The sequence below is a fragment of the Mus musculus genome, chromosome 8 (genome assembly GCF_000001635.26).
Source record: "Mus musculus strain C57BL/6J chromosome 8, GRCm38.p6 C57BL/6J".
NCBI lineage: Eukaryota > Metazoa > Chordata > Mammalia > Rodentia > Muridae > Mus > Mus musculus.
Window position 1 is genome coordinate 86,057,313 of NC_000074.6, and position 16,188 is coordinate 86,073,500.

General features: G+C 42.6%; 1 protein-coding gene across 11 annotated transcripts in view; it reads left to right on the top strand.

Annotated features, from left to right (window-relative positions):
• Phkb (phosphorylase kinase beta) overlaps positions 1–6,939 on the top strand; it is a 223,399-nt gene extending 216,460 nt beyond the window's left edge. For 7 of the 11 annotated variants that reach the window (XR_001778385.2, XR_001778386.2, XM_006530531.4 and 4 more), the window contains 2 exons: positions 1,233–1,373; positions 1,993–6,939. Coding sequence is in view for 8 of the 11 variants with exons in the window: in XM_006530531.4 (XP_006530594.1) it covers positions 1,233–1,373; positions 1,993–2,130 (279 nt within the window). In the remaining 3 variants the exon portion in view is untranslated. The remainder of the gene's footprint in view (positions 1–1,232; positions 1,374–1,992) is intronic. The other 4 variants (NM_001364411.1, NM_199446.2, NM_001364412.1 and 1 more) reach the window with 2 other exon arrangements.
• The last annotated feature ends 9,249 nt before the right edge of the window (positions 6,940–16,188 follow it).

Here is a 16,188-nt window from a genome sequence, read left to right on the forward strand (position 1 = left end):
GTGCAACACAGTCACACACCTGTGCACACACATTCACACACTTGCCCTTCCTGTGCACACACAGTCATACACCTGTGCACACACAATCACACACTTGCCCTTCTGCCTCCATGAGATGTTGTACAGTGAATTCAATGGAGAACTGAGTGTGTGGCCAATCCTCCCATTGCCTCTTTCTCTGGCAGTGTCTCTGTCAGACATTCTATTCTTGCAAGGAAGCTATAGGTCTTGTTGACATAGAAGCTAGATTTGGCCCCTGATCAGCCCGTTATTTCTGGAGCTACAGCTAAACCTGGGTGACATTCATGCTCATCTCTGATATCCTATCATGTTGAATAGTATGGTCCAGTCATTTAGTAGGTGTGAAGAGGGATGTGGAGAAGGGATATGGAAAGACAGAATTATCAGAAGGATGCCTTCCTTGTGCTGTGTTCTTGGCCTCTCATGCCTAGTGTCCAGTGTCCAGTGTTTAGTGTCCAGGACAGATAGTAGACTTAGAGCTTCTTCTCACTGACCTCTGGTGGCTTTGGTACCTTTCATATTCTCCTGTCTAAAGACTGTCCTGCCCATGGGCCTAACACATTGTGACCCCTGAACTTTACTGTTAGGTCTTCAGGTTTTGCCTTGCAGTATTTAGATAACATGCACCCAGTAAGATTTCTAAATGTAGAATCAGGAACTCTGTTTCCTGGTCAGTGTACAATGTATAAGGTTCTTCAGAAGGCCCCTACCAGTTACCACATACATAGCCACAGTCTATACATGGACATTTGTCATCTAGAATGAGCGTTATAAGCAGTTATAGTGACTCAGGCCATTAATCCCAGTACTTGGGAGGCAGACACAGATGAATCTCTGTGAGTTTCATTATTGTGATTATACAATCAAAATAATAAAATAAAATGAGCATTGCTTCCGGGATAAATTATGGTACAGCCAAATAGTAGGTTGATGAAGACAAACACTTGACCAACTGAGCTTCCTCTTTATCCCCAAATGTTATCTTTCCTGTGTTATTAGTTTTATTTCAGTGACTAAAAAGATCTCTCTCTATGGCTATAGGGATACTGTGATAAACATGCATTTTTCCAAACAGAACGTGTGCTGCCAATTTTCAAAATTAGGATACTATTCATAGATCCACTGCCCATCACATCCATTGATGAAACCCTGGCCAGACTATGTTGCTGTTGTGGTTCGTGTCAGTGGCTTTTTATATCCATATCTTGTAGTTACTAATGGTCGTATCCATTGTGCTGGAAAGAAACCCTGAACTGGAGTTTCAAGACAAAGTGGATCTGGACAGACTGGTTAAAGAAGCGTTTCATGAGTTTCAAAAAGATGAGAGTCGGCTAAAAGAAATCGAAAAACAAGTAAGTCAAGAGGCCAATGCCCTGCAGAATGTTCTCAATGTCCCCGCTGCTGAAATAGTCTCTAATCTTATCACTTTCCAAACATATGTATAGAGCACAAGATAGAATGCTTTAGAGGCAGTCAGACTTACTAGATGAATTAATATTACGTTTTAGCTAATTACTGATTAATTGAGTTAGGAACTTATGGCAAAGAAAAAAAAAGAAATCTAAGATGAGATAATTTTTTTATGTGGTTGACAATTAAGATGTGTTTGCCAGGGAGGATCCACTGATTCTAGAAGGCTGTAAAATAAATTCAGAGGGAGATGGGGGGTAGAACAGGCATCACCAGAGCTGTGTACTGTCTAATGTATTCCTTCTGGGCTCCCTGCTTCATATTGTATGCTCATCTGTGAAAGGGTTCCCTACATAAATAAAAATTACTAGCAAAGAGAAGGCTGCTAAAAATGTCTGCTTTTGTTTTATATGCTGAGAAGATGCCTCGAGAAAATAAAAGCCAAGTACAGGAAGCTCATAATTTCCATGAGGAAATCTCTCTGCAAATTTATCTCCCCCCTGGGCAGCTGCTGATTTCACCTGTCAGTTCAAAGGACTTGTTTCCTCTCTTCATTTCTAGGATGATATGACTTCCTTTTACAACACGCCCCCACTGGGAAAAAGAGGAACCTGCAGCTACTTGACGAAGGTTGTGATGAACTCACTGCTCGAGGGAGAAGTCAAGCCCAGCAATGAGGACTCCTGCCTGGTTAGCTAGTGCGGCTGGTCCTGTAGGGAGCATAGGTGATGGTTTTCCAGCTGTGCCTTTTGTGTTGACATTAACCAGACAGCCATTAGTGAGTGAACAGATGTGTTAGTGTGGTGGGTGCTGTATTCTGTTTGTCATGATTGGACCTTTGCATGCAGGTGGCATTCGAATGGTAAGCAATGATTGAAATCAAGCGGAACCCGTTTCCATGATTTGTACCAGCAACTCTAATCTTCACTGAACCATAGAAATAGTTTATGAATCGAAAATTCACAACTGCATGTTTTGTGATCAAATATTCCATCAAAATTCTGAGTCTTCGCTTCTTTAGACTTCATTTTGACCTTCCTGTATTAGAACAAGCCTGGCAAGGGCTGATGCTGTCCTGGGACTCACAAGGTACTGGAGGATGGTGATGGCTATGCCTCTGTTGTACCACAAAACCGAGACGTGTAACACACATCAGAAAAACAAAATTAGCCCCTGGTATTTAACTTAAGAAGCTTCATTGTTAATAATACCATGTTGTACAGAACTGTTAGATGGTTTTTACCTTGTAAACATGACTGTAGTTTTGTATTGAGCTGCATATAAGGGTTGGACTAAAATATAATATATCAAGCATTTTCTGAGCATCTGTTAAATATAGGAATACAGAAGTGCCAGTCAGACAGAGCTGGGAATCATGATACAATCCAGCCTTAAAAATTAGACAAAGATAAGAAGTAGATTACTTGTCTTAGTGTGTTAAGAGAAGTTATGATAAGATGGTCCGGATGAAGCCATCTGTAAAACCTAAGCCTGAAAAAACAGTCATGAAGCCCATGCAGAAAGAGTAACTTCTGGTGGTTGATGGGCAGGGAAGAGAAATTAAAGAACGAGAGGGAGGAAAAGCCCTTGAAATATTTAAAACTTGTTAAAATTCAGAAGAAAGTAAACACTTGTATCCTTAAGAATTAAATTTTTTGATTAGCTGAGCAAAGTTGCAAGGGAAACGCTGTCTTAGTTAAAATAGACATCACTTGCAAGTCTGTTTCTGAATGAGCAGTTAGCTTCCTATTACATATGCAAAGTTTGGAGCTTTCTTCTGCTGCTTGAAAGCATTCGAAATCAGCAACTGTGCGTCAGCTTTTTAAATTGTGAAATGCAAAATTTATTGTTCTGCAAGATATTTTGGGATGATCAATAAATCTTGATGTTCCTCCATCAGAAGCAATGTCTGCTTTCCAATTAGAGAAACAAAATAATCCTAAGAATCAGAATACAGAACCCATGAAATTTAGAAGTCCCATTTGATCTACAGAGTCCACATGTTTTACCAGCGGCACTAGAGGCTGACTGGATATATTAGCACATGTACCGAGGCAAGACAAGCCTTAAACCTGATCTAAAGCCTTCTCTGTCACACTGGCAGGTTCTCTGTGCTAAGTTTATAGTACAATCAACGTCTGTTGGAACTCCTGACTGAATATCAAATTCAACTGCTTTTCCAGAGCACTGTTAGAAGCATGATGTTTTCCAGGCTTCCTTTCATTTTATTTATGACTTTAAAAAAATCATATTTCAGCCTTTAAAAATCAAAATGTGAGATCATCTTGCTGTCATCTTCGATGAGCTTGCAATGTCTTATGGGTGCCAACAAATATTTGCTGAATAACTGAATACATTCAACTTACCACCCCAAGTATTAAATAGATACCACGGGGTGGGCACCGCCCCGGCAGCAGAGACCCATCCCAACTAAACTAAAGAGTCTGGAAGCAGCATAGTGGTATACAGCCGGATAGCGAGAGCCCTGTGTCAGAAACTAAGCGTGTGAATGAGAAGCAAGGGAGGCTGGACTCCTAAAGCAGCAGAAACCTTCCCAGAAGGGGCCAGGCACCACATAAACATAGAGAAGCAGCAAACGGCCTGCAGGAGTTTGTCTATGACCCTCATATTCTGGCCTCACGGAAGCTGAACAGAAATGAGGACAGGTCCATGGGTAAAAGAAGAAAAAGCCTGATGCAATTAGAGAGTGGGGTGAGAATGGTGTGAGCTCACTCCAGGAAGGAAGAATGGAGGATGTTGTTGTAATAGTGAGAGCTCTTCTCGCAGCAGCTGTGTTGTAGCATCCACTTACTCCCCAGCAGCAGCCCCTGGGTTGAAAAAGACCTCTTCTAGTCTCACCGAACTGTATGGACCCCAAATGCACGATCCTTTGAACAGGTACAACTAAGTCATACTAGGACAATAGCTCAGAATAAACTGGGTTTTTGCCCCAGTGACTACCACCATTTTGCTGCCCAGGGATCAGGAAACTATTGAGAGTGGGCATTTTGGCATTTTATCTGAGGAGGCAGATGAGCAAGAGTGACCGTGAACCCTCCAGAGTTGTGGCATCTGACAGCACACAGACTGAGAAATGGCACCTCTCACCGTGTCTGTTACCTGCAGGATAAGATGTGGATCCTTAGGAGCGGATGTGGTTGGTGATCACACTCCTTGCCCTTCTTTCTCTTTCCTATAAGGTTCTTTGAAATTAGTTAGGTCTGCATTTGTTTTGCTTCGTCAAGGACATAGATCTTGTTGCCATGAGCAGGGCACACAGTTTAAAATATTCTCTGACAAACTAAACCGTGGCTTTTTAGTAGTAATACGTAGTCACCCTTACAGATGAGTATCCATCCCTTCACTTCTGTTTTCCCAGAAGTTATCTCTCTTCTCCCAGCTAGTAGAGGAAACTGCGCCCTGCTCCTCGGTGTCAGTGTGGACTTGCTGGTAGGCTTTGCATGAGCCTCCCCCAACTCAGTTGTGTGGCGTTGTTTTACACAGTGCTGGGAACCAAACCTAGGGATCTGTGCATGCGGGGAAAGCACTGTACCCCTGAGCTACCTTTCCTTTCTCCTCCCAGTGCTGTTTCTATTCTTTTTAAAATAGGTATCGATTCAGTAAAAGGAAAGAGCTCACCGTTGAGAAACATAGAGAAACTGCAAGAGGAATCCTAGAGAGCTGAAATGCCAGTGTTCCAGTTTTATTGGAAGCGGTTCCTCCTTTGGTTATTATTTGGTTGTTATTCTTTGTGTGAATGAGAAGCCTCCCAATGGGACACACTGTGGAACAACTGTAGGCTCGATATTTGTCTCTATTTGGATGGCAGCTTGAAAGGGGCTCCACACTCCCTTCAGAATCTCCACATCCACTAAAATAAGACTACCATGTCAAGCATTAATAGTCCTCATTTGTCCAGTTACAAAGTCCAACAAGATCCATAAGTTATTATAAGCAAACTGTTTAGAAAAGCAGTTTTTTAGACAACAACAAACCTTTTTAAAGGCTAGTTTGTAGAAATGACATGATCGAATCAGAACCCTTCAGGAACTCTCCACTGACGATTTTATTTAAGAATCATGCAGAAGGGATGTATCTTATGAAAAACCACGAAAAGAACTGCAATGAAAGATGCTGAGCCCAGCTTGCTTTGTAGTCTTTGGTTGGCTTGGTTTCCAGCTGCTCTCCTCCATCTCTAGAGATGGCTATGTTTAATTTCCTGACACTAACCCAGTTCTAGTTTCAGGAAAGCCACCTTGTGTGTGTTTTATCTTACATATCTGTGTGTTAGGACGTTGGTATTTTTGTCTTTTTCTTCCTTGGCAGAGCCTCGCTGTCAGAGGTTCACCTGAGGTGGTACTGGTCGTGGGTGCTGTAGAGTTAACAGGTCAGCGACTCTCCGCCAACTGCGAGTGATTGTCCTGAGCATATTCCAACAAAGTGTGCTCCCAGCAGTTCCAGGACTCCCTCCTCCTTCCTCTGCCAGGGCTCATTAACGATGGTTCAGGGTGTGCATCCACACAGATGGGGGTGAGTGGGGATGAGTTTCTGCCTAGAAAATCTCTGTGGAGATGTTTTGTGGTCACCGTTTTCACCTATCCCATATAAAACTGAACTTACTTCCTTTTCATCTACCCCATCAATAGAATGTGAAATGTCTTCCTGATCCTTATTGGGACCCACTCAATGAACATCACACACATCCCCCATCACGCCAGTGAAGAGAAGCAGCAGCCTGGACCTCCCTTCCATGCCTTGAGAAACAGGAGTAGATAAGAGTGAATCCATGCCTGGCCTTCAGCAGCACCAAACCACTACTATGGACCCTTTCTTCCTGAGGGCTACATTCTCCTCAGTTGTCCTATGGCCAAGGTGGCAGGACTAGGCTGGTAGCCATCAGGAAAGAAGCCAGGTTCAGACAGGATGAGGTTCAGAGGGTCACGGCTCCATTTGAATTGCTGAAACCCTGCATAAGCTAATTCAGCCTGCTGAGCATCTACCAGACTTGGTTCTGTACAGAGACTGAAAGAAAAGACAGATCAGTGAAAAGACAACATAAATCCCATTTGTCTCTATTTAAGGGTCAAGCTTGATTTCAAAATGGTGGCCATAGGCAACAGCTCCAGGAACAAACCCTAAGTCCTAGGAATTAGGCCATAAGACACCAACTTCAGGAAGAAACCATAAAATCCAGAAACAAGGTCGTAAAAACCCCTCCCAAAGAACAGCCTGGGGATAACCACAAAAATGGGAAAATATCTTATCGCAGGATGGGCCAGCTGTGCTGGGCAGCCCTATCTCCTCCTATGGTTAAACATCCATGACATAGGGTTGTAGACCACTGGCCACCTGTGATTCTCTAACACCCACCAATTAAATTTTAGATTCCCTAATCCTTCTAGAGAATTCCCTGGGTTTCCTGTAAGAAGGCCTGTGTGCCTTTGTCAAAAAATAGTTTACCCCTACATGCTGATTATTTTTGCAGAATAAATGTTCTCTGTTTTTGCATGCTTTCTGAGTCTGGGTCTTCCTTCAGTGATTTTTCGGACCTTTACATCAGTTCTCTGTGGAGCTTGTGTTCTACCTGGGTTTAAAGACACAAGGTAAGGATTGATACATTCTACTGAGAGGAATAAGGTGGGAAGAGGGTATCAGGGCCCAGAAAAACATACCTCAAAGTATGACATGTTGGCATGCTAAGTGCTTTGAACTACAGTGGAACCATGGTTGTCTGCACTTCCACTACCCTGCCCCTTTCTGCACTAAGGGAAAGATGTGGCTTTTCCTGGAGTTTCTAGTTCTACCTAAAGCAGAATCCTCCCAGGTAACTCCACAGAAGACAAGCTGGGGCTGACGCTATATCCAGACCTGGTGAACTTGGCTGCATCTATCATTCGTTCTTCATACGCCCCCTCTCTGAAAGTGCCCAGAGCCACACTGCCCTTTGCCCTTAGAGAGAACATTGCCTGACCAACCACCTAAGGGTTCATTCTTTGAGTTCATGCTTTGTATGACTCTTATTTACAAGGCATTTAAGGGTTTTTTTTTTTTTTTTTCTGTGAGAAGCCTCTGGTAATGAGTGTCTAAACAGTAGGCAGGGCAATCACATGAACACAGGCAGGAAAAGGTACAGTGGAGCAGAGCATACATGCTTGATTCAACAACAAGAAAACATGCTGGATAGAGAAAACTCGCCAACACACACACACATGCACACACACACACACACACACACACACACACACACACACACAATGCACATATACACACAGTCGAGGATACCATAAGCCTTTCTCTAAAGAATAAACCAGTATGGGCTTGGAATGTTCAGCAGTTAAAAGCACCTGTTGCTCTGCAGAGAACCAGGTTCGGTTGCCAGCACCCACATGGTGGCTCCCAACTGTCTGCAACTCTAATTCCAAGATATCCAACACCCTCTTCTAACCTCCCCATTCACTACAAGCACGTGGTACATGTATATATACATACCTACATACATGCAGGCAAAACACTCATACATATATTCTTTTTAAGATTGAAAAGGAGAACCCAAAATGGTCTAGAAAAGAGAAAGAAACAAGCAGCATTGGTATCTTGGAGAAGTTACAAGAGAGTTTATTATGGAGCCAAACATGAATGACCATGGCAAGCCAGATTACCCTAAATTACCATGATTCACTGAGGTAACAATTTCCTGGTTTTAATAGTAACGAAACAAATAACATAAAAATAAATTTATGAAATTTATCCACTCTTTCACAAGCCTCAGGTCCTATGTGGTAACAGTCTTTGCCTTTGGGTTGATGGAAACTAAGTAGTCTGTTAGTACATTACAAAAAGACTTACCTAAGGGTCATGTATCAGTCACGATTCTCTAAGGTAAGAGAACTTATAGCATGAGTCTATGTATAGAAATAGATTTATTAGAGTGACTTACAGATGGAGGATACACCTAGTTAACCTAACAATGGATGGCTGTCAATGGAAGGTCTACACATCCAGTAGTTACTCAGTCCACAAGGCTGAATGTCTTACTGGTCTTCAGTATACGCTGGAATCCTGAAGAAGCAGGCTCTAGTGCCAGTGAAGGAATGGACTTGCAAAGTGAAGGAATACAGAAGCAGAGCAAACAGGTGAAGAGTGAAAGCATCCTTCTTCCACATCCTTGTATGGGCTTCCAGCAGAAGGTGTGGTCCAGATTAGAGGTGGGGTTTCCCAGCTCAAATGATCTGGATTAAAAGCCTGTCTTCCTACCTCAAAGACCTGGGTTAGAAGTGGATCTACTTCAAATGAAGCAAAAGTTCCTCACAGGCGTGTCCTCCATTGTAGGCTTGGAAGTCTCCACATTCATACAGGCGATTGCCATTGCTTTTGGCCACCATAGCTGCATGGTAAGATACTAGTGCTACAAACATCTCACATTGGCTAAAAGCCAAGAGAAAGCAATCTTGAACTGACCAGGCCCCCCTTCTGGCTAACTTCCACAGCGCTGTAAGGTGCTGGATAGGCTGCTAAAGAAGACATCAGTGGTCTTCCAGCACTGGGTCCTCCATATTATCACACTGACCTATGCCCTGCTGCTATAATAATAGCATGGCTGTTGTAAAGTAAGTAATTGACTGCATTTGGTTGGATTTGAGGCCTACTCACAAGGGAATCATGTCCGCTACTGTAATCCTGGTGAGAAGCATGTGGCTTTTTCTTTTTGCTAAATGGTTATGTTATGAAATTACCTTCTGTCACAGTTTTTGTCAACTTGAAACAAACCTAGACAGACAAAGGGGATCTCTATTGAGAAGTTGCCTCTATCAGATTAGCCTGTGGGTATGTTTATCTGTGGGGCATTGTTTTGATTTCTGATTAATGTTGGAGGGCCAGACTCATTGTGGGTACTGTCGTCCCTAGGCAGGTGGGGCTGGACTGTATAAAGAAGGCAGCTGAGCAAGTCTTTAAGAAACTTTCCTTCATGTCTCTGTTTCAATTCCTGCCCCCAGGTTCCTTTCTTAAAGGACTTCTTAAGCTTCCTTTAAAGATACATTGTCACTAGTAAACAAATCCTTTTCTTCCCCAAGTTATATTTGGTCATGATGTTAATCACTGTGTGCTGGCTAATTTTATGTCAACTTGACTCAAGAATTATTTGGGAAAAGAGAACCACAATTAAGGAAATTACCCTACCTGACTGGCCTGTGGGCAAGCTTATGTGCATTTTCTTAAATAGGAGATTTAAGAATCTAGTCCTATCAATCCTCCCTCCATGCTTGCTCTCTGCTCTTCCCCACGCCTGCAGCCTGGAATGACAGCACAATGAAGGGGTTGAAGATGGCCAAACCATTTTCATCTTGTATAAGGGGCGGTTCTGGTGCTCTGATCAGAAATGATGTGGGAGGGCCCAGGCCATTGTGGGTGGTCCTACTTCTAGGCAGGTGGTCCTAGGTTCTATAAGCAAGCAGGCTGAGCAAGCCATGGAGAACAAGCAGTGAGCAGCACCCCTCCACAGCCTCTACTTCAGTTCTGCCTTTCAGGATCCTACCCTGATCCTCTTTAATGAGACCTATAGGCTGTAAGAGATTTATCCTTTCTTCCCCAGTTGCTTTTGGTCATGGTGCTAATCACAGCAGTAGAAACATAACAAAGACATACAGGAGCAGAAAAAGCAAAATCAGACACCTTATGGAGATTCACGTTCACACCCATAGGCTGTCATTGCTCCAGCTGCTTTCTGTGGTGGACAGCAGTTAATGCTGAGATACAGAACTACTCACAGTGCTGAGGGTAAGAGACTGAGTCCTCATCCCTAAGTTAGGATGTCTTTAACAACACATGCAAGCACTCACACTCGTGTGCATGCATACTCATGCACACATGCATGCATATGCACACGCATCATCAATGCTACCACCAAAGCTCAGAGAATGTCTTAGAGAAGAAATGAGAAGAACATAACGGTTGGGAGGAATGCTGTGAAATCAGTCTAATGGACTTGACAAGACTCATCAACTTAGAGCCACAGTCTTCTGTACAGAACTAGCCACTGATCTAGCCAAAATTCTGGCACAAATGGTAGGTGCTCTCCAGGCCCCAGTCTTTCCTGAGGAGCTATTGGTAGGTAATAGGTGCCAGGGATAGAGAATCATTCGGCTTGAATGTGTTGGCCACTGGTAGGGTTCACATGCTTCTGTGGAGGCCCCCATACTCAGGGTCAGCACTGACTAGATTTTCTGCATTACCAAAACCAAAGGACACAAATTATGGAGGGAGCTTTGTTAGAGGAACTTAGAAGAAATTGAAGGTGGGAAGGGGTGGATATGATCATGTAATCTATAAAAAGAAAAAAAATACTATTGAAAAATTTAAATTACCAGGAATATATCTGGAGGCAGAGGCTCAAGATACATAAAAGAAAAATGACCGTCTCCTAACCCAATGCAGTTTGTAGCTCAATAGCAGATGTTGCATTAAAGATAGTGTAACCTGTAACTAGAATGCATGTGACTGGATCTATATACAGAACAGCACTGTAGTAGAAACTGCTGACTAGCCAGAATAACTATTGTTTCTGTATGCCAGGACTGCAGCTAAGCATTGACTGCTCAGCTAGCCTGAATTCTGTGAAATGGGAACAGAAATCCAAGTGGCCCCCTAGTCCTGTCAACCCTCCCTCCATGCTTGCTTTCTGCTCTTCCCCATGCCTGCAGCCTGGAATGACAGCACAATGAAGGGGTTGAAGATGGCCAAACCATTTTCATCTTGTATAAGGGGTGGTTCTGGTGCTCTGATCAGAAATGAATGCTGAAGGTCCAGTTTTCCAATTGGTTCTTGATTGGTCAACAAAGATGCTAGCGGCCAATGACTAGGCAGAAGGGGGGAGGGGGGCATCCAGTTTCCCTTCAGGCAGGCTAGCAGACACAGGAGAAGGAAAGAAGGTTGGTTTAGCATGCTTTGGAGGGAGAAAGAGCCTCCGGCCATGTGGATCTGGCCATTGGCCACTTCCCTGACTGGGCCTGGGGTAGAGGGCAGGTGATTAGAAATGTAGCTAAGCTGAGGGCAGATTTAGAGTGCTGAACTAGGACTAAAGGTAACTGAGCAACTGAGCTGAGGGAAGATTTAGAGGTGTTGAATTGGGAGTAAAAAGAAGTGCATGATAGCTAAGAGAGGCTTCGAAGAGCCTGGCAATTAAGCTAAAAGCATGATAAAAATGTGTGTGTGTGTGTGTGTGTGTGTGTGTGTGTGTGTGTGTGTGTGTGCGCTTCATCCTTGGATCTGGGATGACTCTTGGGTAGGGGCTGGTAGTGTGGTCCTCCTAGAGCTTAAAGTGGGGTAATAGAAACTACACACTAAATCGGTGCCCAGCTGGAGAGCAATCTGTAACTACTCTAGACTCTGCCCCTACTCACTAGTGGTGAGCTGGAGTTCAGTAAACAGAAACTACCCTATAGCTTTAAATTTTTTCAAAACCTACTTTTAATTATAGTTCTTAAATGCTTTAAGCTCCCTTCTAGCCTTCCACCCACAAGAGGTAGTAGAAAAGAAAGGATATGGGGGAAGTGGACCTGTTTCTAAATGGTTCTTTGGAGCAGATTACAAAATCAGAACTCAGAAGTTGCCATCATGGGCAGAGACAAATTTAAATATAAGAAATACACATTAGCGCTAGATAATTCTCAACCTTGTAATGAAATTGGAGCAAAACGGCTTCCTAAAGAAGTAAGTTTATCTGTTTCTCTAGAACAGTGAATCTCAACCTGTGATCTGTGACTCCTCCAGGGGTCAAACAACTCCTTCACAGGGATCACATATCAGATATCCTGAATATCAGATATTTACATTACAATTCAGAATAGTAGAAAAATTACAGTTATAAAATAGCAATGAAAATGATTTTATGGTTGGGGGTCACCACAACATGACAAACTGTGTTAATGGGTATTAGGACGGTTGAGAACCACTGCTCTAGAAACTGGAATAGGGCTAGGGAGATCCTGTTGTCATCTCTCTTAAGTCACTTCACAACAGCTTTGTTCTGTAACGTGAGCTTTCTTGAAGACAGTAGGCTGGGTATGGAGGTATCTGGTGGAAACCTTTCAAGTCTGACCCCAGTATGGTGGCTCTGGAGGACAATTCAGTCCTTCTTGCAAAAAGATTACCAGAGATGTATCTGATAGGAAAGCCAGGTCACAGTTCCATCTTGCTCAATTGCCAAAGAGCACCAAATAAGCACAGAAGCATACAGCACATTTGTTTGGCTCTTTTTGAGACCACAGTGAAAATAAGAGTGTACAAACTCTCCCCTCTCCATGTTTGCATGCCTTTTAGTGTTGTCTTATAACTTTCTTGTAGCACTCGTTTCTTCCTGGCAGACATTCTGCGCTCTGACTTCAAGGTCTTTTCAGTGGCGGTACATGGCTCTGTAACCTACCACCCTGTTCTATAGCCTTTCCTGGAGTTGCCAAGCCACCTCAACTTCCCACGTTTTCCATATGCCTCTTGTCTGTTGCCCAGATCCACATTGTCATGTTTGTCTGTAACTGCCCATTTCATTTCATTTCATTTCATTTCATTTCATTTCATTTCATTTCTGGTATAAGCAGGAAAAGAACTGTGCAGGTTACACCTAGTTCCTGTTTGCTGCCTTGCTGTCAATTCCGATGTAAATACCTTTCACCAACAGTCTTCCTCCACTGTGAGCTGAGTTGCTGGATCGTGATAGACTGAATCGATGAACCACATCTTTCCCCTTTTGTGTCTTTCAGGAATTTTGTCAGAGTCTAGCTAAACACAGACCTGGGACTCCTTGCCAAGAACACTAGGAATTTGAGCTACCCACCACCACTACCACCAGCATTAACTTTTTATGTGATGTAGCTCATTGAGGCATCATCAATGATATGATGAAGACAGTGGTATTGCTTCCTTTCTACAAAAGAAACTGTGTAGCTGAGAGGACAGGGACAGAGCTGGTTGGAACCAAGTCTGTAGGATTCTGATCTGGACTCTGAACTTCACTAATTGGCTTAACCTTTTAAGCCATTTTAAGCCATCTAGTTTAGGTTCATCATTACACCATCTACATCCCTTTTTGAAAATTACAATCATGGCTAATAGAAAGCCATCCTGAAATGATGTTCTGGACAATATTCCTTGCTGTAGACAAGGAAAAATGGGAGTGTTTCTCCATTTCTGTCTCTGCAGTTTCAGTTCCACTGCATCTCAAGGCCTCCTTTGCTCTTAGTGGCATTTCTTAGCACCTTTAAGAACAGTCTCACCTAGAAACAGGACATTTGGTTGTCTTGCATCGTGGATGTTGTCTTGGGTTTGATTCTTTCCAAAGCCACAGTTCCCAGGTGCTTGGTGCATTTGATTGATAGGGACAGCAGGGCTTGTAGATATTATTCCCTATCTAGAAGCACATTAGTATTCATGGTCTTAACCGACCATGCTGGTGCACACCTATAATCCTAAGACTCAGGAATCAGAGGCAGGAAGATCTTAGTTCAAGACTAGCCTGGGCTGTATAGGGAATTCCTGGATTTGGTTCATCCATATGTTTGCATGCCATGATCAGGAGTAGATATGATGGAGGTTATCTTAGATATTTTTTTTTTTACTTGCTGTGATAAAGAGCATGATCTTGAACAACCTGAGAAGGAAAGGGTTTATCCCAGCTTACACTTCTCAGGTCACAGTCCATCATCAAAGGAAGACAAGAACCTGGAAGCAGAGGCTGTGGAGGGGTGCTGCTTACTAGCTTGCTCTTTGTATTCCCGTATAAGAGTGATTATTAATATTTATGCAACAGAGTCAGTATTACTCTGCCTTGAAATATCCTCCTCAAAAACAAATGATTTAAATTTACCCTCAGGCAAATTCTTAGGACAAGAAAAGAAAGCAGTTACAGTTTTTGCCAAGATATCACAAGATATGTGCTCTAGCCCAATTGCTAATGTTGTTTTCTTCTGAAACCTCTTGAGTTGCAGCTCTCCAACTAGTGCATAGCTCTCAGCACTACTGTCGTCCAAGCTCTTAATGGAATAACCCATTAAGTTCTGCTTAAATCATTTAACTGCTTTCCTTATTAAAAGTACCAAACTCTTTCCACACTGCTTTGCAATGCATGGTCATGTCTGTCATAGCAATACCCATAACCTGGTACCAGTTTCTGTCCTAATTACTGTTCCATTGCTGTCAAAACACAACCATGGCAACTAACAAAATAAAGCATTTAATTTGGGTTATGGTACTAGAGTCCATGATGGGAAGAGCAAGGACACAGTAGCAGAAATAGTTAAGAACCAATATCTGGATCCAGAAGCAGCAGGCAGAAAGAACTAACAATAATGGTACAAGTCCTTTGAAACTGCAAAGCCCAATCCCAGTGATGTACGTTTTCCAGCAAGGCCCCTAAACCTCCTACTCTCCCCTAACAGCCACCAACTGGAGACCAAATATCCAAACATATGAGCCTCTGAGTGATATTCTCATTCAAACCATATCTTGGGCTTTCCAAATGATGATCTTGTACTAATTCTAGAGAGGTTAACATGAATCAAAAGCCTGAGGCCTGAGGGAGGGAAGCAGCAGGGAAGGTGGCCGACTTTAGATGGGCCAATGGTAGTGCTTTTTCTAAATGGTTCTTTTCAACCCAGAGGACCAGTGCTGAAGCACACACTATCCATGAAGAAGTCACTTCTTATTTTCCAATTAGACACTATTTCACTTCACTGTGCCCACCATTCTCAGACACCATAAAAAAGAACAGTGATCTAGAGTCATTGTAAAGTCTTTTTTTTTTTTAACTACCATAGAAGAGAAGATGATGCTCTCATGGAGAATTGGGATCCTGATGTTAATTGTAATTGAACAGTGGAATGGCCCCCCTATTGGTACTACTGGGAATTATTATGCTCGCTCCCCTTTCTTCTCATAGCTTATCCTTTTAGAATTTTTTGGTCTCCCAGGAGAGCAAGACAAAGGCTGAGCTGGTCACTTTTTGTCACCCAGAAAATATACCCTACTACTAAACAATTACCCTTTGCCCATCCATGGTTAGGCTCAAGTCTCTATTTCCTTCCACTCACTGAAGCAGAATGAGATATCTGTAAACACTTTGTTTAGTTTGTAGATGAACCATAGTCTTTAACATCTGTCTCTGTGAATCAGCTCAGGCTAGTCACAGTCTTCCAGCTGTGGTCCCATATCTCAAATGTGTCACCATCTTTGATTTTACTAAAGAGGCATCATTAAGTCCTCTTGTCCTCTAAACTCTTGAGATTCTGTATCTTTCTACCCTGAAATGACTGAGATGTCAAGTCATTCCCTACAATTGTAGACTCAGGGATCCACTATTCCAGGCATCATTCTGTAAAGCCACTTCCCTTTATAGGACACGTAAGAGCTCTGAGACCAGAACTCAACAAAGGTTAAGTAAACTGGGGTCTGCATCTAGCACCCTGCAGTTCATGCTGAACATGCAGCAGAAGCTGAATATATATTTGCTGATTGCATTTTTTAAAGAGATAAAATGATAAATAAAATGAATGGAGACTTTTCTAAGAGGAGATATGATTGAAAACCACATCTCAAAGCAGGAAAGCGACTAATGGCTGTTTTCCGAGACTTATATGTGACTGCACTGTTAGAGGAATTCAGCAAACCTGTACATATTTATCTCATCTAGGAAAAAAATGTAAACTTGGCATTTATGAGAACAGCTGATGAATGGCTTTAGTCATTTGAAAGCAAAAAGCTGAGGATTCC